The sequence below is a fragment of the Chionomys nivalis genome, chromosome 1 (genome assembly GCF_950005125.1).
Source record: "Chionomys nivalis chromosome 1, mChiNiv1.1, whole genome shotgun sequence".
NCBI classification, from domain to species: domain Eukaryota; kingdom Metazoa; phylum Chordata; class Mammalia; order Rodentia; family Cricetidae; genus Chionomys; species Chionomys nivalis.
In genome coordinates this window covers 66,114,743-66,138,670 of record NC_080086.1, presented here as the reverse complement: position 1 = coordinate 66,138,670, position 23,928 = coordinate 66,114,743, and the positions used below count along the sequence as shown (strand labels likewise).

Genomic DNA, 23,928 nt, shown 5'->3' with positions numbered 1-23,928 from the left:
GCTAGGGAAGTGACTGGTTGGGCTGCATGGATCACAGTGGGGCTCACAGCTGGGGCCTTGGATCCTAGTGGTCATTGGGTGGGCTTATTTAATAACACTCTTTTCAGAGACAGAGAGAAGAAGAAGGCAGAGCTAAAGGACACATGGGACGTGAAAGCAGAAAGGAGACTGGGGGTTTACATGGAGAAATGGGAGACAGGGAGGAGTGTCACTAAAGCACACTTGGTTTGGGAATGCTATGATGATATCTAATATCTCATATGCTGATTTAAAATAAGTTTATAAAGGAAGTACATAGGAGATATTTCCTCACCTATAAAATAATACACCATTTTTAATACTGGTAAGCCTGAAAGAACTCTAATATCCTAAAATGTACCAGGATCATTTAAGATGAGCACAGTTCCACATTTTGTACCAGTGGTGTTGGCAATGGAGGGGGAAGAGTGGATATTTTTGAAAATGTTCTGTTTATAAATAGAGATTACAGACTGCTGCTCCTTTGACTTCTTTTCAAATTAATTAATTAATTTAAAACAATCTTTTCTCATTTTACAGACCAATTCTAGTTCCCACTCCCTCCCTCCTCCCACTCCCCCCACCTACGCCCCACTCCACACCCATCCACTTTTCAGAGAGGGTAAGCCTTCCCATGGGGAGTCAACAAAGTCTGTCATGTCGCTTTGAGGTAGGACCAAGGCCCTCCCCACTATGTCTAGGCTGAGCAAGGAATCCCTCCAAAGAGAATGGGCTCCAAAAAGTCGATTCAAGCGCTAGTGATAAATTCTGGACCCACTGCCAGTGGCCCCACAGATTGCCCCAACCATACAACTGTCACCCACATTCAGGGGCCTAGTTTGGTCCTATGCAGGTTCCCCTGCTGTCAGTCCAGAGTCAGTGAGCTCCCACTAGCTCAGGTCAGCTGTTTCAGTGAGTCTTTACCATCATGGTCTTGACCCCTTTACATAATTATATTATTACTCCTCCCTCTCTTTGACTGGACTCTGGGTGCTCTGCCCAGTGCTTCTCTTTGGATCTTTGCATCTGCTCCCATCAGTTGCTAGATGAAGGTTCTATGATAACAGTTAAGGTAGTCATCAATTTGATTACAGGGGAAGGCCAGGTCAGGCACGCTCTCCACTATTGCATGGGGTCTTAGCTGGGGTCATCCTTGTGGATTCCTGAGAACTTCCCTAGTGCCAGGTTTCTTGCTAACTCCATAATGGCTCCCTCAATCAAGGCATCTCTTTCCTTGCTCTTTCTCTGTGTCCTTCCCCCATTTCGACCATCCTGTTCCTTCATGTTTTCCTCCCCCTGCCCCTTCTCACTACCCTCACTTCCTCCTCTCCTTCTGCCCCCCCCCCCATATTTCCAATTTTTCTGATGAGATCTTGTCTATTTCCCTTTTCCAGGGGCATCTATGTATGTTTCTCTTAGGGTTCTCCTTGTTACCTAGCTTCTCTGAGGTTGTGGACTATAGGCTGGTTATCTCTTCCTTAACATCTAGTATCCACTTATGAGTGACTACATAATGTGTTTGCCTTTCCAGGTCTGGGTTATCTCACTCAGAATGAGTTTTTCTACTTCCATCCATTTGCCTGAAAATTTTAAGATGGCATTGTTTTGTTTTTTGTTTGTTTGTTTGTTTTTCCACTGAGTAGTCTCTATTGTGTAAATGCACCACATTTTCTTTATCCATTCTTTTGTTGAGGGGCATCTAGCTTGTTTTTAGGTTCTGGCTATTATGAAGAATGCTGCCATGAACGCAACTGATCAAATGTCCTTCTGCTGTAATTGAACATCCTTTGGGTATATGCCCAAGAGTGCTATTGCTGGGTCTTGAGGTAGGTTGGTTGACCATTTTCTGAGAAAGTGCCATATTAATTTAAAAAATGGCTGTACAAGTTTGCACTCCCACCAGCAGTAGAGTGTTGGGGGAAGGGCCACTTGTTTTTTTCCTGGCTGCAAGAACCCACATAATCACACGGAAAGTGTATTAATCACTACTTGGCCCATTAGCTCTGACTTCTTATTGACTAACTCTTACATCTTAATTTAACCCATTTCTAGTAATCAGTGTATTAGCACAAGGCTGCAGCTTACTGACTAAAGTTTCAGCATGTCTGTCTCAGGCAGCGGCACCTCCATGGCGTCTCTCTGACTCTGCCTACTTTCTTCCAGCATTCAACTAGCTTTCCCTGCCTACCTAAGTTCTGCCTTGCTCTAGGTCCAAAGCAGGTTATTTATTCATTAATGGTAATCACAGCACACAGAAGGGACTCCCACATCACCTCCCCTTTTCTGTTTAAATAAAAGGGTTTTAATTTTAACATAGTACAATTACATATAACAAAGCAATTATCAAGAAAGAAATACAGTTACAACGTTTATATCTACTTTATCTTTTATCATAACTAAAGAAAACTGTAACTATAAATTCTATAACTCCATCAAATACTCCAGAAGCATATAACATTATCCAAGTAAACAGGAAGTACATTGTAAGTAACTTCCAAAACTCTAGAAATGGCAGAGACATCTTGCTACCTGGATAGTCACCCAATTTTTTTCTGTACCGTTGGGGCTTTCATCTTCAGCCTACAGGCCCATAGTATCCAGCAGACTTTTCCATGAAGCAGGAAATTTCAAAGACAGTTCCACCTATGTTGGCAGTTTGTCAGTCACTTTCTTCTGTATCCTGAAGAATGTCTAGCAGACTCTTTCATGAAGCAGAAACCCTGAAGGATCATCTCACCTTTAGGCAAGTTTAGCAGTCATTTCTCTGTGGGTCCTGCATGTCCAGTTTAGCAGTCCAGGCAGGAACAGTTTCTTGCCCAAATGGCTGGCAAACTCCATAAGGAGCCTTTTCGATGCTCATATTTCTCTTGAAGTAATTGGTGCTGCCAGGAGCAGATGTGTCTCATTGTCATGAAAAGTCCTAAGTTATTAAAACATTTTAAATGCCATATTCTGAAGGTCTCTGAAGATTTGAAGAATACCTATCTAACTGAAATATATCTCTATACATCTAGGAAATCTAACTAACATGACTACAAGCTTGACTATTATAGATAAGTATCTATTAATTTATATTTCTTAATTACATTACATTTTTAAAATGAACTACACAATCATAATACCCCAATCAAAAGCAGAAATATACATATAACAAAATTGACCTTAAATTTGTATAATAAACCAAGATCCATACCATTGCAAATCTCTATAGCATATCTCCTTTTAAATGTAAACATATTTTTAGACAATATTTGGGAATATGGGTGTAGTTTTGCCCATATTGCTTCCTGCTGTTTGGGGACGCTGTTAATGAGATCTTTCATGGTTTATCCTGTGTGCTAGGTTCATCTCAGTCAGCAGTTGGATGAATTAATTTTTTGAGGGTGTGCACTGCAACATTTCAGGGGATCGTGCTCTATCCAACCACACCAGTCTGAAAGCAATCCACAGGTTCTCATCCTCTGTGGAAACAAGAGAAGAACCTCTTTTTCAAAGCAGCATATCCTTAGACCCAGATTTGGAAGTCATGATACATTTATAATATACATGCTGGTTTAGCTTAGCAGCCCATACAATTAAATGTCTCTCTGTACTTAGCTCATTCACAGAAAAAATTCAAAGAACACACAATAGTATATATAATCCAGACTCTGTGTATATTCCATAATTACATGGCTTATTTTTCTTTACTCCTTTTAATTTTTGCTATCTCTTTAAAGACTTTGCTTTTGTAAAAAAAAAAAAAAAAAAAAAAACCTTTAACTTCCTTTCATGACTCTTTATACTCTTTTTCTTCTTTCTCCCAAGCCTACGTAATTTATCCAACACTAAGACTCATCTAAAGTTCTTTTATGTCTGAATACGTCCTATTGTGAAACTGTAATTCTTTATTGTCCAGGAGCACTTAAAATGCTAAGCGCTTATTAAAAAGTTAAGCTGCTGAATTACTAGGGTGTATATGGTACTACCTGCTTGCCCCGCCCAGTCCAGCATGGCAGAGCTACTCGCGCCTCTGAGCTACCCCACTTCCAGGCGCACAGCCTGTCCACATTACCACCAAGCAAGCTGCAGCACTGTTCACAAACCCCATTTGAGTGCTCGATTTCCCGAAAGAGCCAGAGTTCGTGCTAATAGCTTGGCCCACTGCCAAGAAGCTCCTATTTTGAAACTGCATGGCTGCTAAAGACCTCTCTTTAAGGAGCTGTGACATGCTGCTAGCAAACAGCAAGAAGTTGTGTTAGACTTTGTATTTTTGTGTCTAGAATTCATTTTCAAACCTCTCTCAAGTTTTTAAGTGGATTTTAGTCAGCCATGTTGGCACCAGTCTGTTGGAGGAGGGACTGCTTGTTTGTCCCACCTGCCCAGAACCAAAATAAACACACAGAAACTATAGTAATTAAAACACTGCTTCCGGGCGGCCGGGCACCAACAAGTGCCCCTCCTTCAACAGTAGAGGAGTGTTCCCCTTACTCCACATCTTCTCTAGCATAAGCTGTTTTCAGCTTTTGATCTTAGCTATTCTGACAGATGTAAGATGGTATTTCAGAGTCATTTTGATTTGTATTTCCCTGATGGCTAAGAATGTTGAACAATTCCTTAAGTGTCTTTTGGCCATTTGAGATTCTTCTGTTGAGAATTCTCTAATTCTCTGTTTAGATCTGTACCTCACTTTTTAATTGGATTATTTGGTATTTTGATGTCTAGTTTCTTGAGTTCTTTATATATTTTGGAGATCAGTTCTCTGTCTGATGTGGGGTTGGTAAAGATCTATTTACTGCCTCTTATTGACTGTGTCCTTTGCTTTACAGAAGCTTCTCAGTTTCAGGATTTCCATTTTTATTGTTTATTGCACTCAGTGTCTGTGCTACTGGTGTTATATTTAGGAAGTAGTCCCTGTGCCCATGTGTTCAATGATGCTACCCACTTTCTCTTCTCTGAGGGTCAGTATGACTGGATTTATATTGAAGTCTTTGATCCATTTGGACTTGAGTTTTGTACACGAGGATAGATAAGGTTCTATTTGCATTCTTCTACATGTTTATTTGGCTTCTTAAATCCCTTTTAACTCTAATTCTATTGTTTCAAATTTAGCTTTCTGTAGGTATTTTGTGTGTGACTGTGCATATATACCCATGCACTTATTCCTGTTAAAGTCAGCAGTCAACCTTGAGTTTCATTCTTTAAGTACTGTCTCCTTGTTTATTTAGACCAGGTCTTCCTTTGACCTTTGCTATTGGAAATTTTGGGGTATCCTTTTGTAGTCACCAAATGATAGTGTGGAAATTAGATTACCTCTCATTAATAAGAGAACTTAAGATGGAAAAACTCCAGGCAGATAAGCTGTGCATCTTGGCACATGCTCAAAGGAGGAGAACGAAGACATGGGCAACAAAAAAGGCCTTGCCATTTGAGTGAAACCTGCCTGCAAGTAAGCCACATGGTAACAGGTACCCATAAAGTGAGGAGGAGAACTTTAGAGATAAGGATAAGCTCAAAGCTTTAGAAAGAACATGCTTTAAAAAATAGAAGAAAAGGAAAAATCCTTTTCTGAATACTTTAGAATTTCAGCAGACTTACAAAGGTACATGACTGTGGTCCTGTAGGCTACTGGGGGTTGGAATCTGGCTAGGAAAGAATATTATCTCATTAAAGCTAGGTATAATTATACTGACCATTTCTTTAGTACAGTTTAAGGTGAACCTGCCTTCCTGAGGGATGGTCCTTAACCCTGCTCAGCTGAATTGTGAGGTGTCCATCATAGCCAGAAATTTCATCCTCTTGGCAAAAAAGAAATCGTTTTCCCTTGAGGGACCTTTACTGCTGGTCTGTCACCTGGAACTTAGCAATAGATCCACCAAGCCTCAAGGAATTGTCCCCAGCTCCTGAATAACAAGAATGCACCATCATACCTGGCACCCCCCTTTTTTTTTTCTCATCTGGCTTCTGGGATCAAACACAGATCCTCATGTTTCCAAGGCAAGCACTTTACCTACCTACTGCATCCTTAGTATTCACCACACTTCATACTAAAGTATTGTTTTCTTCAGCCAATTGGGAATGCACCAGATAAAATTTGAAGCCTCTGTTTTCTTCTCCCATGAAATGATGGACTTTATAATCATCAACATCTTTCTGAAAAGAAATCTAAAAAACCTTTTGAAATTAGCAATTTTTTCTTTTATTCTTTAGTAACTTTATTAGACTGTGGACATTATTCAAGTTTTAAATTTATAAGATATTTTGAAAATTAACAATTCTTAAAATGATGACCAAATCTCAAAAGGTTCGTGTGTTTAGAATGTCAGAGGTTAATGTCAGTGGTTTCCTTTCTCCGAGGACTCTTCTCTACCTATGTGCTGATTTTGCTGTAACTTTGTGAGCCTCCTTTTAACATGTCCTACACATCTTTCAATTAATTAGACATATCTTTGAATTTCTGAATTGAATCTCTGAGTCCAGACTTGGTACCATATTACACTCAGTGAGTCCCTCCTGACAGGACAGGGCACAGGATGGAGAGAGTGTACTCCATGGAATGAGTTGATGCTGCTTGCAACTAGTATAACTTACCTAGCAAACAGATGCCAACTCACCAGAGTTTGGCTCCATCCCCAAGCAACAGGAACTAATGAGAGGGAGGATTTGGTTTTGTGTGAAATGAAGCAGGATTTTTGATTTCCTGGGTGGTACTGAGACTGCCCTGTAGAACTCCAGGCTATGGACACTTTCTTGTTGTCATAGGTCACTGAAAGCCTGCAAGCCTACTGTCCAGAAACAAGTTCAAGAAGGACCAGTCCATGGTTATGTCTGCTGCTTCCGATTGGCTGGGATTCATGATGTCACAAGTCCATGGCTCTAGGGACCTTACCATGTATACGTGAAATTGGCTGTTCACACATCAGCTTTCCTTCCCACCTGTCAGGCAGTGTTTGAGAGTTTGTACATGTAAGCCTGTCCTGCTGTGTCACTTATCGCTAGAAAAAGTACTGCTAATCAGTGCTGTTTTATATCACCATGCCTGCACGCTTGTATTTTCTTTTCTTGGGTTATGGCAGTTTATAATACAAAGAAGAGATCACTGTCTTCTCTGTAGCAGCCTTGAGTAAAATCATGAGGTAGGTGCTTATTAGCATAAGTCCCATGTATATTATATTTACATAGTTGAAATTGGCCTCTGCATGGATTATTATTTTTCTTTGAAAGTCACATTTCATACTTTTTCTTTTTCTTTTCTTTTTTTTTTCTTTTTTTTTTTTTTGAATTTTTCGAGACAGGGTTTCTCCGTAGCTTTTGGTTCCTGTCCTGGAACCAGCTCTTATAACCAGGCTGGCCTCGAACTCACAGAGATCTGCCTGCCTCTGCCTCCCGAGTGCTGGGATTAAAGGCGTGCGCCACCACCGCCTGGCTTAACTTTTTCATACATATAGTTTTTACTCTAGGAGGTCATATTCCCGAGACTATATTAATTTAGGGTTATAGAAATTTTATTTCTTACATTTTTTTAAATTTTTTCTAATAAATGAAAATTTCTGTTTTGTGGCTAACAGCCTAGTCATATTAACTACCTCAAAACAGAACAATTATTTGCCTATAGTTGTTGCTTTAAATAAATATCTGTTCATTGAATCATCCCTGGTTCAGCTCTGTTTCTTTTTGTGTTTTGTCATAAGCATAGGACAATATTTCTTGATACTGGTTCGCCAAACCTCTGAGAATTCAGTTAAAACTATGAACCTTCATTTGTGGAGAAATGCATATTCACAAAAGCAAAATATATAATTATAAGGATAATCAGTTATGATATGCTTGACACTCTGCCGACTGCTTTATATGTGTGACTTGGCTTAATCTTTATCACTACATTATAAGAAATAATCTTGTATTCTGAGTTTTATTTAATGATTTTTAAGACATAAACAGGTTAAGTAATTCGTTGAACTCAGGAGTTAGTAAGTGGAGAAATGGAGCTCCGGTTCTGATTTTTATGACCCCAAATACTGTCTCCCTAAAGGCATTGTGCCTGTGGTTTTAGGGAACTCATTAGTTTATAAGCCTGCAAATTGACACTTGGGTTAAGGACCTTACCTGAAACAACCCAGACACTTTTGTCACCTGTAACAACCCAGACACTTTTGTTACCAATTATGTGCCTAGTGAGTCTTGATTTTTATGTAACCTGCTTAATTGAAACATAATATTTTTGAACATCTACAATTTTGAATAATTGTTAAGCTTTGTGATAAGGTCCTTATCACTAGGGAATTTACTATCTTCATGGGATTGTAAGTATTATAGGAGTTTAATTCAATAATAGAGGACTTGTCTAGCAGAAGGCCTTAGTTATGATGCCCAGAACTGAAAAAAGAATTATATATGTGAAACAAAGAAAAAACTATAAATATGATTTTACACTAATTAGATGTTTCCACAACTGATTTATGGAGATTAATCTCTTCACTTTGTTGTACCTGGCATAATTACTATTATCTGGTTCTCTTTTATAAAAGGGTAAATCAAAGGCTACCATGTCTTTTGGAAACCTGAGGATTTGATGTAACTGGAGGTTTCTCTCCCGTCCACCAGTTTCCAAATAAATACTCAGAGGCTTATATTAATTATAAAAGTTTGGCTGATGGCTCAGGCTTATTATTAATTAGCTCTTAAAACTTAAAATAACCCATTTCCATTATTCTGTATTTTACACAAGGCTCGTGTCTTGTTACCTCACATCTTCTCCAGCAGCTGCTGGCATCTCCCTAACTCTGCCTTCTTTTTCCCTTTATCTTTGCTTGTATTTCCCACATGGCTCTAGTCTCCCTGGCTATTGGCCAAATCAGCTTCTTTATTAATCAGTGGTAATAAAATATATTCACAGCATACAGAGGGGCATCCACATCAGTCATAAAAATCAGGTTGGTAAAGTGACTGAGAGTTCAGCATATAGCACATTCAGACTCCTGAGTTGGTTTATCTGTCCTCCAGAGAGCATGTTCAGTGAGGAGTGACATGAATACAAACCTAGCTCCCAAGCCTTTCAGTGGTGTGCATGGGTAATTCTGTTGAGTTGGACATAGGACAGCAGGAACATCTCAGTAGTTAGGCATTTTCACTCAACCAGAACTCCTCTTGATAAAGAGGACTTGAAATAATGCTTTAAATGAGGCAACTCTAGCCACTCAAGGTAGTCTGTCAACCTCGGAGGAAGTGTGTGTAAACTGAACACTTAACAAGGCTATTGGGGCGAGAGGTCATAGCTAGAATTTAAAGAACTTCTTTCAATACAAGCATAAGGTGAGGAAAATGTACATTTGGGATACACAGTTCCTGCACACTAGTTTATCAGATGTGATTCTTTCTATTGTTTATTGCATGTCATTATTGATATACAGGGTACACTGTGTCAAGCTTTCCTTTAACGTGTTTGTCACCAAATGTTTGTACAGTTTTAAAACTTTACTCTTTTGAAACTTGGGTCCTCCTTTGGATAATGTTGGTGTCTAAGTGGCATGTGAGTTTTCTTCTTAAAGCAAACTAACTTTACTAAGACACTATATTCAGAGTCAAAGTCTTTTTTTATGCATCCTTTTTGTTTGAAATGTTTATAATAAGAGTATTTTGTATGTGGGTATATAGTACATTTGTACTATATTTAAATTAGTTTGACATATTGATTTGTAATCCTTTCATATAATGTCCCCTTGTCACTACAGACTAAGTTATTGGCATTACTATTTAAAACTGGGGCAAGGATTTTTTGTGAATCTGTTACAGTTTCAAAATGGGTGGAAAGAGGAGACATAGGCAAATGAGCAGCCATCATTGTTCATACATCATCTTTTGAATATATCCTGTATAGAGAGTCACCTAGTTTTCCAGCTATAAAAAAGAAAAATATACCAGTTCTATGAGTTCTCAAATTCCAACTTGGGTGGGGAATATATGTTTGAAAAGAAAATACTTCATGTATTTTTAAGTACTCGAACTGGTGTTAATGTAATTAGTAGATGGATATGAAATGTTCATCATGTTTTGACTTCACAAGAAGAATTGAAGATACAGTAAATATACATATTTTGACTGTATATGTGCTTGTCAGTGTGGAGGGAACTTCAGACCTTTTGGTTTCCTAATAAGCAGAGCTCAGGGACAATAAAACTTGACATTCTTACCAGTACTAGCATTTGTCCCTGTAGCCCTAGGTAATTTTTTTCTTGTTAATGACATGGAAGCCAGAATTATCAGGGATCGTGGTCTCAAGGTGCTACTGTAACTACAGATAGCATCCATGTGAACCTCTTCAGCCTAAGAGGAAACAGGTGGAGGGAAGAGACGATGGGATTTTTATTAGCATGAAAATGAAGTCAAAGGCAAAGACTGCAATAGAAGGACAAGCATATGCAAGTGGCCCTTAACATTTGCAGTAAGCTTCATCCAGGTGGGCATCTTCATATCTGCCAATACTGCTTTGCTTTTCTAAGCCAAACTCAGATCAGGGCGCAGCAGCAGCAGCTACTGCTTCTGCTAGTGATGTGTGTGCGTATGTGTTGTGTAGGAGGTTGGCACTCATGAGATAATACAAATAATCAGTGAGGGAATAATTAATGATGTGGCAGGGAATATTTTTGATAAATGCTTAGGGAATGAGGTGACAAGCGTGAAATTAGAAAATTCCTTCAGCGATCTGAAATATAAATAGCTTTCGGAACTGAAAAGAGTTTCTCAGCTGAAGATTTTATTGTGTTGAGAGGAAAAACTTTTTTCTTTTCCCCCCTCCCTTCCTCCTTTGCAAGTTGTTTGCCCATTCACAAAACAAATACTCTGAAGCCCAGTGCGGCTCATGGGAATAAATTTCAGGTCGAATTAGTACAGTTTCCTTGCTGTCAGGATGCTGGAATTAATGGTGTTTTGATGACACGAATTTTGAAGGGCCAACAAAGAAGCTGAAGGGAGAGAGACATGACTCCATAGAAGCTCAGTCCTCCTCTCCCCCAGCCTCTCTTGTCTTCCCTGTCATCCGTCTGCCAATCTCCCTGTCCATGGTTAGTTAAAGGCGCTTTTTATCCTCTTTTCTTTCCCACAGAGTTTGCCAGATCCGGCCCGGTGCCTGGGTTCCAGGAGGACACGCTGCAGTTGGCCTTCATCGACTTGAGACAAGTAAGTCTTTGTGTTTTTGTTTTTTGTTTTTCTTTTAAGATGTGTGACTGAAGACCATCAGGTCTTAAGGAAGAGGGGAGGGGAGGAGTTTTGGCATTGGTGATTCACACTGGAGACCTAAGGGCTTTTCCCTGTGTTTGAGGCCACCTCTTTTATTTAGCTATCTGAGATCCTTAGCTATGGTGGAGTAAAGGTTTTGTGGGTAGAAGGGAAGGCAGGGGGTGGGAAGAGGGATCCACAGAGTAGAGGGACTCAAGTGACCCTCAAGTGATGCGGTCCATTGTGTAGCCATTGACTTCTGCAGACACAGCGAAAAGATGACTCGTCAAACCCATGCTAAGCAGGTGCACTGATGCAGAGACTGCCCGCCTGGAGAACTTTGTGTGTGGATAATGTAGCCTGCAGTATCGAAGGAAAATGAAATGTTTTCCTTTCTGGGTTGTTAGTCCAGTTTGTTGACTTTTTTCTGCTTCCTCACACCTTCTGTTACCTCCTGTGTAAAATGTGGTCAGCCATCAGCAACAGAAGGGTAGTGCTTGAAGATGGTTTTCTAAGATTCTGACCAGACATGCTAGCCAGATGGGAAGTCCTGTTACAGTATCATGACAGAGGCTAGTACTTAGGTCTACCTGAGCTTTGGCAAGTCCACACGAAAGCAAGGCCACCCATAGTGCTGTTCTTGCAGGCTGGAAAGGGTGGGTTGATAGGCCTGGTGTTTTGGGTATAGTAGAAAAAGACGTGTGGGGGCCAGAAGGGAGAGCTGTAACTGCTCTGTCATCTCTTCACTCTGAAGATGGATGGGGTTGGATAGAAAGTGCAAATGAAGTGAGCATCACTGACTGATGCTTCTTTCCTATTAAAACAATCTTTTTTTGTCTGTTTTAGAAGGGGGCTGGCTTTGTTTCTCCTGCCATAATGATGCAGTGCCTCTTGTTTTCAGAGCTGACATAGTTTGCATTCTGAAAACTTGTAGATGCCCAGGGTGTTTCTTAAAGCTGTAGAACCCCTTGTCTGGGTAACCTCCTTACCACTGTGACTGGATTCCTGCTGGAATAGCTTTTAACCCATAATGGATGGCCTGAGCTAGCCCTGGACCCTTGTGGATGGGCAGTGTAATCTGTCATCAGTGACAATTTTGGAAAGCCCTGTTCAGCAGAATCATGTGTCTATAAACCTGCCAAGGTTTGAGGATTCAGATCACGTCCCAGAAACGTGTGTCAACTTAATATTTGGGGGCTGGGTTGGGGTTCTTTTTCATAATGCTTTTCTAGCATTGTCAGAAATAAGCCATCTCCCTCCACACTGAACACCTTCCACCTGTAGATTTGAGGTACCCAAGTTTTAGCCTTTTATCTAAGATGGGAAGATTGAGATTTTGCTTTAGGGTTCAGTGGGGATCCATTCCTTCCCTCGCCAATTTGTTCTCTGAAACCTCTAAGCCAATTCATGCTTCTTGGAGAACAGAAAGTGATTTTCGCTGGAAGAATGTACACTAGAAAAAGTCATTCCTTTTCCGCTGTTGATGCAAAGGAAATGTCATTCACTAGTTTGTGGTTTGGACACCTATAGTATTCACAGAAAATGTGATGTGGGTGAGAAGTGGGAAAGCACATCCAGGGTGAGGTGGGCTGAGTCAGTGGTGAATGCTCCAGTACCTGTGAGCTCAAGGTGAGCAGAGGTGTGAATGCTGAAGTTCCTATTTGTGCTGTACCCCACACCCAGAGTTTCTTTTATGATGCTTAAATGATAAAGCCCAAACTACAAAATTTTACTGACCATGACAGACTGTGTTTCTTCCTCTTCAACCTGTCACCTAAAGTCTACTCACACCTCTCTGTTATAGCAGTAGGAAAGGGACAATTCCCAGCCTCGATGATTCAAACCACGTCCTTAGTTTAAGGCTGTGTTAACGAATAGACTGACATAATGCAAAATGATTCTTTCACATCCTGTTCTGAAAACAGCTTTTATTTTTCATTCATCTAGGCCTTCTCAGATGTTCAAACTATAGGGAGACTTCCTGTTTGTATGTTACTATAGGAGTAACTTATGTTAAATAAGATGAGACATGGTTAAGTGTCCTGTTGTTTGAATTCCTCACAATCCTAAAGCAGAACTTTAAATAGTCCTAAAATTGTACAATTAGAACTTGACATATTCCTTCGTCTTTGCAGAACACCCAGCCCAGACTGTGTGTTGTGTCTCCTTTGGGGAGAACTCTACCCAAAGCAAGAAGTTCACCATCAGGCAGTCTCATTATCATGAAAATGGCCATACCCTATCTCAAGGATAACCCTTTGAGTCTGTGTTCATTGTCTGCTTGTTTTAGAAGTTGTGGCTTTGACTTTCTGTTCTTAAGCTACAAGATATCCCCTTTCCTGGTGCTGGTGTCTTTTCTTCTTGCAATAGTGCTTCCTGCCTGACTTGTAGATGGTATCATGACTGAACCTGGATGTGGGGCTTTCCCTAGCCCTGTTGTTTCAGATGCATCGGCTCACAGATTCCAGCGTTCTCACAGCTCTAAACCTTTTTAGGCTCTGATTTCATTAATTAGCTTATTAACAGATTTAATAGCTGTGCCTGGCCTAAGCAGAGCCACAAAAGGCAGAATGTATGGTGAATGTCCATGTGAGAAGGGGTCTGTCTTGGTATACTGTAATGTGCATGCTTTCCCAGTGCCATTCAGGTACTGGTTGTTTGCCTCTCTGGCTTCTAGTAGTGTCATGCTGATCGTGTGCTCATATTCTCTTGTGTCAGTTAGACTTTCAGATGCAATTAGGTGAATGCTAATTTAAAACATATTCAAAACATAAATGTTGATGAAAAAGTCTCTGTATAGTCTATAGTGGTAGAATGTCATTTAAAAGCTCTGCAATTATATTAGAAAGAAAAATAGATGTAGATCAAAAAGCTGTTTATCCTTTTCACTTACTTTATTTCCATTTTACTACTTCTTAAGGTAAAAAGGGAAATGACATTTTGGATTTACAAGCTTTCATGATATTTCAGAGGTAAAATACATTGACATATACTTTTCATTTGTTAAGATTCTAGGATTAGAAAATCTGCTATTCATAATAAACTATACAGTACAAATTGAAAGGTCTTTCTTTTTAGCATTTTATACTTATGTTATAAAAGTTCAATTTCAGTACAATTTTCTTGCAAAAATGTGTGTATATTTATTTCAGTTTCCAAGCTTAGGTAATGTTAAAGTTTGAGGACAAAATAGACCCTCGTTTAGTGAACTTTTTTAAAGTGACATACACACTCCTGGAGTCAGTGGCCTCTAGTTATTAATCTTTAGAAATTATAGAGGGCCAACAATAGATTCTTAGTGACTCTTGACTTTTTAACAGTTCTGTGGCAAAACATGAAGTAAAAATGCTGTTGAATATTAGCATTAGATTTTCATTTCAGTTCATTTCATCAAACTATGAGTGCCTGCTGTGCACAGAGCTTAAGTGGTAAACAGCAAATACACAGTGAGAATGGCTATGACTTCTCCCAAAGGAGCAAATGCTGATCGCCAAGTTTTTAATTCTAATATGGACATGTTGTGATAAGTATTGTCTTACAGACATAAGAACGTTGTATGACTCCCATAACATATTATCCCAGTTGTTTGACTCCCATAACATATTATCTTGAACCGTATGTGAAGCCCAGGACTCTTCTAATCAGCAGCTCTGGGTAGTTGAGCAAATCTCCATACTGCAGTCAGCTGCTGGACTGAAAAGATTGGGCAGTGTGGAGGCTCTTGGTGTCTACAGTCAGCTCTTCTCTGCTCCATGTGGCCTGATCAAACCATTTGGCAAGTGTTCCAAGAGAGGAAGTGGGCAAACCTATTGAGGTCTATGCTCAGAACCAGCAGATCATCACTTCTGCCACACCATTCTGTCCTTAGCTAGTCTCAAGGTTAGTTCAAATTAAAGAAATTGGAACATAAGATGCACCTCATATTCTAGCTGGAATGGAATGCTTATATATGAAAAGTGTAAATCAGAGGCAGGATTGAATCTTGTAAGTACAAAAGAGGGTCATTATAGGCACAAAGAGCTGCAAAATGCTCATTTAAAGAGTTAAAGTGGAAGAAAATTAGACTATAATGTCTGTGTGTGTGTGTGTGTGTGTATGTTTCAGTGTAGTGTGTATTGGCTTAACTAAAATGTAGACTTTATTTCTTTGGATATTAGAATTTTCTTTAACTCTTATCCCTTAAATTTTCTTATTTTGTCTTTATTCTCTGCTGTTCCATTTCCTTGAGAATCTCTTTTGAATGTCCCATTTATCCTCCTCCTTCAAAACTGTAAATTGTGCCACCCTAAACTATTTGGCACTGATGTTATATTATTCACATTCACTGTGAGGGCATCTAACTCCCAAAGATGTGTTCTCTTTCTTTTAGTTTTCAGTGTTCACTGTCCATATCTGACAAACACTTAACAGTTTTTGATGTTCTTTCCTTGGTAATAATCACCGTATCCTCTGCTTCTTAGCTCCAGCAGTTACTTACTGTTAAATTTTTGTAAAGCTGAATGAACAAGCCTATGACATTGCATCAGATCTACTGAATGAAACTTGTTGGCAAGGTACTTCCACACTGAGCTATCCCAAGATATCTGGGCTTTTTTTAGAATGAGCTGCAGATATTCCCTCTAGGGCACTTATTCCCCAACTTCTTGCCTGTGTCTAAAGTAAACACAGTGCATTTCCATTGCACAGTCACGCCTGGCCTTGAAAACAACAGTGTGCCTAAAGAGATGCCTGTCCACTTCTTTGTAGCTGTGGAACAGACTATGATGCTATTTTTGTTAAAGTAAAAAGGAACCAATAACTTTACTTAGAATGGGAGAACAACTCAGAAACTTTTGTCCAGCATCACCTCCTATTTTCTGTTATGTCTTGATTATACTCAATAAAGGTTTTGTTTTAAAATCAAATGTCTATGTATATTGAACATTATGTGTTTCCTAAGATGAACCTTCCCTCTCTTAACCATTTGAATGCTAGTCTTAGTAGAAAACCCACTTACATCAAAGGCTGATTCTGTGATCGAACACACATCAAAATATCCCTCTGATCCATTCTAAATTACTGCCTAACTGGGAGACTTTCCCAGAGGCAGGTAGGAATGAGACAGATGCATATCTCAAAAGGCCCAAGGTGCCAGTTATCAGTTTCTTTCTTATCACAAACAAGAAGTTGCTAGCAGGAAGCCATCTCCCACAAATGCTTCTTCATACTAGTCTGAACCTGCTGGAATGTGATGGACTTTTAGACAGTTTCCAAAATTATTATTATTTTTTTATCATCATCATTATTATCACAGTTGGCAGGCCCTCACTGTGTAGCCTAGGTTGGACTTGTACTCTTGATCCTTCTACCTCAAGCCCCTGAGTTCTGGAATTATAGAAATTTGTCACCATTCCTGGCACAAAGATTCCTAATGGAGAACAGTGCTAGGGGTTGGGTAGTAGGGGAATGAGTTCATGAAAGAGACATTCTTGGTGGAGGACATCAGAGAGAAGTGTTAAGATCCCTTTATCATGTGTCTCAGTTACTTTTCCATTGCTGTGAGAAGACACCATGACCAAGGCAACTTAAAAAATAACTCACTTAACTGGGACCTTGCTTCTAGTTTGAGAGGGTGAGTCCTTCACCATCATGGCAGGCACCATGGCATTAGGCAAGCAGGCCTGGCACTAGAGCAGTAGATGAGCATTTAGAACTGACCTACGAGTAGGAGGCAGAGAGAAAAGAGGCTGCGCCTGGCATGGACTTTTGTAACTTCAACACCCAACCATAGTGACACAGATCCTCTGACAAGGCCACACCTCCTAATCTTTCCCAAAACAGCTCCACCAGCTAGGGACCAAGCATTTTAATATATAAGCCTATTGGGGGCCATTTTCACTCAAACCATCATATCAGGAAACTGTATGGACCAATTTTTTTTTTCCACAAAAGCTCTTGCTAAGCACTGTTGCTTGGAAGGGGTCCTTTTCAATTTTGTGTAAACCTGAGTGTCAGTCTATAGGCTCAGGAGTCATATACTCCAGTCAGAAGACACATCAGTTGATAAATTATAGACTACGAGACTCATGTGGATAGTAGGGCTGGAAGAAATGGTCCTGCTGTGTGTACCCCATGGCCCGAAGGCCACAAGTGGCCCTGGACAGTTCTGAATGTGGCTCGACAAAATCATAACTTACTTAAAACTTTATGACAGTTGTTTGCTACTGTTTATGACCCAAAGGTATAATTCTTGTACTTGAATTTTCTGGATGGCAACATTATGTTATAGTATCAAAAGGATGGGCACCCATAGACCTTAAAGCAACCTATTCTGGTAAAGACAATCTGTACCACTAAGATAGTGGCGTGACTATATGGGGAAGACAGACCGGGCATGAAATCCAGATCATGTTTTGAGGCATTTGGTGGTCAGAAGAGGTATATGGTGATATTTTATCTGACTACCTGCTCTTACTTTCACTAAAAATTCTACAGACCATGTTTTGTTTCTTGACATAGGCACAGCACACACTTGGATACAGATACCAGATTCAGGAAGCATTCTCTTAGCATCTTGTTCGACATCATTGAGAGGTGGATAAAATATAGTGAAGGAGATAGGACCCCTACTGTATACTTCCGTTCTTAAATCCAGCTCTGCATGTAAAACAGGCCTTTCAGCTTTCAGCCTTTCCTTTTGTCACTTTTCGGGTACTTCTGGTGCTTCAAGGGGATGCTACTCTCCTTAGGTATTTTGTGTGTGTGTGCTTTGTTCAGTTTTAGGCACAGTTGCAAAATCTTCCTACGAGACCCCTGAGACATGGACAGTTATGTTATGTTATACACTGATACCCAGGTTCTCAGAAAAGGACTTTTAACTCGAGTTGATAGCAGCCTGGTATAAAAATGGTCGTTAACCTCAAAACTTCAAAAGACGGTCTTTGGCCTTTGGAAACGAAGGTTTGTTTTTTCGTTTGTTTGTTTTGATGAAGTAATATTTTGCCCACATTGTTTTACTGACACTTGTGCCCTTGAGGATTATACCTCCTCCATCAAAGAAAACTAATAGGAAATAGAAACTCCTGTTCTTTAGTTGGTAGATCTAACATTGTTCTGTGAAAAGACAGATGGAAACATTGACTAAACATGACCTCCAGCCTTATATAAGCTATGGTTGGATCAGCATAGGTCAAGATAGGGCACAGTGAATACAATCCTTTCAATACTAGAAAAAGACCACCAGAAAATGTTCACAGAAGCCCTTCCCAAGTACTGTTGCTTGAAGGGGACCTTTTTAATTGCGTGTAAACCTGAGTGTCAGCATGCAAGCTCAGGAGTTATCTGCCCAAGTCAGAAGCGAATAGGTTGATAAAGGAGAGCTGTTTTCTGCTCGGCATCCTCTCACCATGTAGGAGTTCTAATTGCAGAAATCTCTGTGGAATCGCTCTAGGAGTCTGGGAGTCAGGAGAAAGACCGCTGGCAGTGGAGGACAGCTGCACAGAAGCCATGCGGTTCACCAGAGCAGACCATTCATTCGTGTATTTGTTCACTCGTTCACTCAATAAAGTTTGGGTCCATGAAGGGAAGCTGGAAGGTCTGATGAACTTCACTGTGTATTTTCTAGGGTCTTTGACTTGTTCAGATGAAGAAGACACCTAGTTCATGACAATGTAGGACATAAGCCCTTGGTTCTTTGTGTGGTAGTGCTTGGTAGACTATTAGCTTTTGGCTTGTTTGATGGCCCTTTCCTGTTAATTGTGTGCTTGGCAGAACTACATATGGATGCCATGTGCTGTGGACCTTGCTAGGGTGCTTATGGTGTTTAAATGGCAAATGTATGAAGACAGAGAACAAAGTTCTTTTGGATATGTAGGTGAGAGACCTTTTGGGTACCTAGGAGCAACACAGCAGATTTTTGGCATATTTTCCCATGAAAAAAATGCATTAGGTTTGTCCTTTTAGCTAATGGGCCTCTCAGGTTTTCATTGTCTGCTATTACTGTTAGCTCGTCTGGCCACAGCCAGGAGTTAGCTTGACTGTCCACATGTTTTACTATATCTTGGAAGAGTACTGAAGACCTTTTATACTGCATGTTAAAACAACAGTTTCCACAAATGGGTCTGTTCTGCCACAACCCTCTGCTCTTTTTACCAGCAGAAGGACTACCATAACTTGCCAGCATCACTCTCCATAGTTTCCTACCAGGTCTGTCAGCTCAGAAGTTAGGGCTACATTCTGTTTTAGACTGTGAGAGTAAAGTCCTAACAAGTATAGTATAGTGGATTGCTGGTGGTTTCTACTTTAGTCCATAGATTGTATCACTGACCTCCTTTTGCTTCATCTTAGAGGCCTGAGAAGCCTGCCAGGTAGCCCAAGGAGCTCCACTATGCTTTGCCACCCCCCCCCCAAGCCAATCCAAGAGCTCTCTCCTGTATTCAACACCTGGCATGTGTATGCATACCCACACATCTGGAACTTAGGGGTTTCTGACACAGTCCCATCTTTAGAAGCAGAGGTGCCGAATCATCACAGTTTTATTCACTGCAAGCAGCCATACTGTTGGAAGGTGTGTTGGTGCTAGCGGAGTGAAAGCTTCTGAGTTGTGAGCACTGACCTCGGGTGTGTTAGCTCTACTAGAGTTCATTCATTCCATCCAAGAAGGCAGCTGGACTAGGCCTTGGAACTCATGTTCCACACCTACATCACTGACAGCCACCAAAGCAGCAGCAAGTGACAGCAAAGGTACAGATTTAAGAAATTGGAATATATTTCACTTTGAAAAACACACAAGCAAAAAAACTTGGCTATAGGCTATCCTCAGCTACCTGGACTCCTGAGGAGCAAATGCCCCCCCCCCCCCCCCCAATCCAAAGCCCTAACCTAAAGATACCTTCTAGGCAAGTTCAGAAACCAGGAAGGAGTAAAGGAATAAGATAGGACTGATGAGAAAGGAGAACCAGGACAGTCTGCATCAAGTCCTGACGGGTAAGCTGAAACAGAACAGCACCAGGGTGGAAAGCAGCCAGAGTGTAAGTTGAGGAGTAAAGGCAAGTTACAAAGGTTGGTTCTCTGGGTCAGTGGTACCCAGGAAGAAGTAAGTCTCCTTCCTGAGAGAAATAAAAGCAAGCAGGGACCTGCAGTCAGCAGGCTCATACAGAAGAAGCCATTCCTGTGGGTGACTCATATCTTACAGTAGGTCCTTCTTGATTACCTTCAATTTCATGGAGGTATAATTTTTTTTCAACAAAATGTATGTTCTTTGAGTTTGGTAAGTGTACATTTCTGTATGACCATTGCCTCTGAGAACAGTTTTATTATGCACAGGATTCCTTTTGCTTCTCTGAAGAATCATTCATCTTTCTACCATCTTTCTACCATCATAATTCAAAATTTTTAGAGTTGATATTCTTTGGTGTATTCTGTCTGGCTTCTTTAGTTCACACATTATTTTGAAATGTCCTCACAGTTATAACCATTTCAATAATTCATTCTTTTAATTGATGAATTATATTTCTACACTGATCTGTTCATATTTGTACATGTTTTATTGTTTTAATTTGAACTATGGTGGTTTGAATTAAAAATATCCCAAATAATCTCTGGCATTTGTATTCTTGGTCCCTAGTTGATGGTTCTGTCTGGGGGAGGTTTGGGAGATTGTGGTCCTATTGGAGAAAGAATGTCCTGGGGGTGAACTTTCAGAGTTTAAAGCCTTCCAGTTAGTTCTCTTTCTGCTTCATGCTAATGGTTGAGGGTATGAGCTCTCAATTTTCTACTCTGGGCCCTATGCCTTCACTTGCCGCCATGCTTCCTACCATGTTGAACTCTTCTCCCTCTGGAATTACAACCCAAAATAATTTCTTTCTTAAGTCACTTTTTGGTCATGGGATTTTTTCGAAGCAACAGAAAAGTAGCTAATACAGGCTATTATAGAGAAACCTACTTGGGTTGTTAACATGCTAGTGTTCATGTGGACATAGGTTTCATGTTTAACATTGTTCTTTTAAAATGTCAAACTGCTTTCCAATTCAATTAGACCATTTTCCACACCTACGAGTATGACTAAGAATCTAGATCATTTCCCTATTCTGGTCTTCAGTTTTGACCATCCTGCGATCTTGGACATGACAGTTTTGTCTTTTCCAGAATGCCATATGATAAAGTTATGTTTTTAATCCACTCAGCACCTTTGAAGTTTTTGCACTCTGGTGCCTATGCTAGTTATTCATTCATTGCTATTGTCAAATAGTATGTCATTGTATATATTATTTTCTTTCTCATTTACCACCAGTTGATTAGTATTTGGTTTGTTTCTTGATTGGGGATCTAATGAATAAATCTACAATAAGCAGGAATGTATGGAGTTTTAGGTGGACATATATTTTCATTTCTCCAGAGTAAATACTTGAAAGTAGAATTACTGAATCAATAAAAGTATATTTTAATTTTATGAGAAGCCTTTTATCAAACTGTTTCTCAGAGAGACATTACCATTTTTCAGGGTTCATTGTGACACTTTAATCTCTCTCTCTCTCTCTCTCTCTCTCTCTCTCTCTCTCTCTCTCTGTGTGTGTGTGTGTGGCTGTCAGAGGACAACTTCTTGGAGTTGGATTGTTCCTTCTACACTGTGGGTCCTGGGACAGAAGCTACAATGGTCATCACTTGAGAGCAGGCACCCTCATCACCGATCCATTCACCTGTTCTTATTCTTATATTGTTAAACTAAACATTTTATCTAGTTCTGAAATTAGCTCTGACTGAGTTCTGAAAACATTTTACACCTACATATTCCGGTAAACAGCCCATTGTTGGAAATATGTTTAATATTTTTTCTTATTCTGTGTCTTTTCATTTTCTTAACAGTATCATTAAAAATCTAATTAAAAAAAGTTTAATGGCACTTCATTTACAGTGATATTAGCTTATTCTTTTCAATCTGTTCCTGCTTTATGTTTCCTCTCTTAACAACAAATCTTCAGCTAACTCAGGTCGCAATGATTTTGTTTTTTTCTTGAGGCTTTAAAATGCTGGCTTCTAGGTTTAAGTCTGTGATGGTATACCTTGTATCATCTTTTCTCTGTAATGGGAAGTGCAGTACAGGTTCCACCACAGTTTATTTATAAAGATGTGCTTTATTGATATGCCTTGACAGCTTCATCAAAAATCAGTAGAGGGGCTGGAGAGATCTCTTAGCAGTTAAGAACACTCTTGCAGATGGCATGAGTTTGGTTCCCTGTACTCATGCTGTGCAGCTCACTTTTGCCTTATAATTCCAGCTCCAAGTGATCCAATGCCTCCTTTTCGACCCACATGTATGTACATAGACACACATATACACATAATTAATAAAATAAATCTTTAAAAAATTAGCCACACCCTTTATAGAAGAGCTACCCACAAACTTGGAAAAGCTGGTTCTACCCTTCACCGCAAATGTGGGAGGGCAGATTCCACCCCTCACGTGGGGGGGGGGGTCCCAGCAACCTGAATAGAATAACCCAGCTACCACCCAGGCACACTTTCAGGGCTTTGAATTGGCTCTCCTCAACATCTACCCCTATCTATGACCTGCTGGACTGTGTTGAAGGGCCTGACCCTGCAGAACATAGCTGCAGTATCTCCATGACTCAGGGCAACAGCAGGATATCTGAGAGGAGATTTGGTGAGGGTCCAACACTGACAGTGTACCAAAAACCAGAGGACTTGAACATGACCAAGAAATACTATGCAATGAACATTTGCAAGTAAAGCTGTTTGAACAAAAGAGTATATTGCATGATACACCGCAGCTGCCAGTGTCACTAAGAGGAATGAAGAGGGGAAAAAGAGGTGGGAAAGACGAAGGGGTGAAGTGTTTTTATATTTTGGTGTTTTTTGATTATTTGTTTTAATATTTTTATTTGTACTTATTATTTACTTTATTTTTCTTTATTTTTTAAGTTTTCCTTTGGATGGGACTAGGGTGCATGATGTGAAATTACCAAAGAATCAATTTAAATTATGTTTAAAATTTTTTAAAAAATTAGTTTGTCATAAATGTGTTGATATATTTTTGAATTGCCTGTATTTTTTAGTTGCTCTCTTTTCTTACCCTTTAGTTTCTCTTGATCTTTGTGTTAAATCTTGATATCTTAGAGGATGAGTTCTCCAACTTTATCTTCTAAAACATTGTTTGATTATTCTAAACCATTTGAATATTTGTGTGTGTATATATGTGCGCACACACACACACACACACACTGGCCTGGCAGGAAATGAAAGGCTGACTTTTAGCCATGAAAGATCACTTTCTGGAGTTTTGATCAGGGTTATTTTGAATTTGTAGATCTGTTGGAGAAAATTGTCATTCTGACATTTAGCATTCTCCTTCATGGTTGTTGTCTCTCCATTGTCTATCTTGGTGCTGTGTAACTTTCAGCAAATCTTGCCTATTTTGCCAAAGTGATTCCATATCACATGTTCTTTGCAATGCTGTTACTGTTTTACTGTCAGTGTTTATTTCTTCCTTTGGAGCATATGGAAATACAGCTGTGTTTTGTATATTGGCTTTGAATCTCAAACTTGATGAAGTACTTACTAGGTATAGTCACTTGGAGATATTCTTTGGGATATTTTCAATGATAGTTTTGACACCTGCAAATACAGATAGTCATGTTTGTGCAGCAAGTGCTCTTGCCTGCCATTTCCCCAGCACCATAGTTTTTGTTTTTTTTTTTGTTGTTGTTGTTTTTAATTTTG

General features: G+C 39.7%; 1 protein-coding gene across 3 annotated transcripts in view; it reads left to right on the top strand.

Annotated features, from left to right (window-relative positions):
* Exoc6b (exocyst complex component 6B) overlaps positions 1 to 23,928 on the top strand; it is a 514,534-nt gene that overhangs the window by 393,366 nt on the left and 97,240 nt on the right. For all 3 annotated transcript variants that reach the window (XM_057789522.1, XM_057789516.1, XM_057789518.1), the window contains one exon: positions 11,099 to 11,172. In XM_057789522.1, the coding sequence (XP_057645505.1) occupies positions 11,099 to 11,172 (74 nt within the window). The remainder of the gene's footprint in view (positions 1 to 11,098; positions 11,173 to 23,928) is intronic.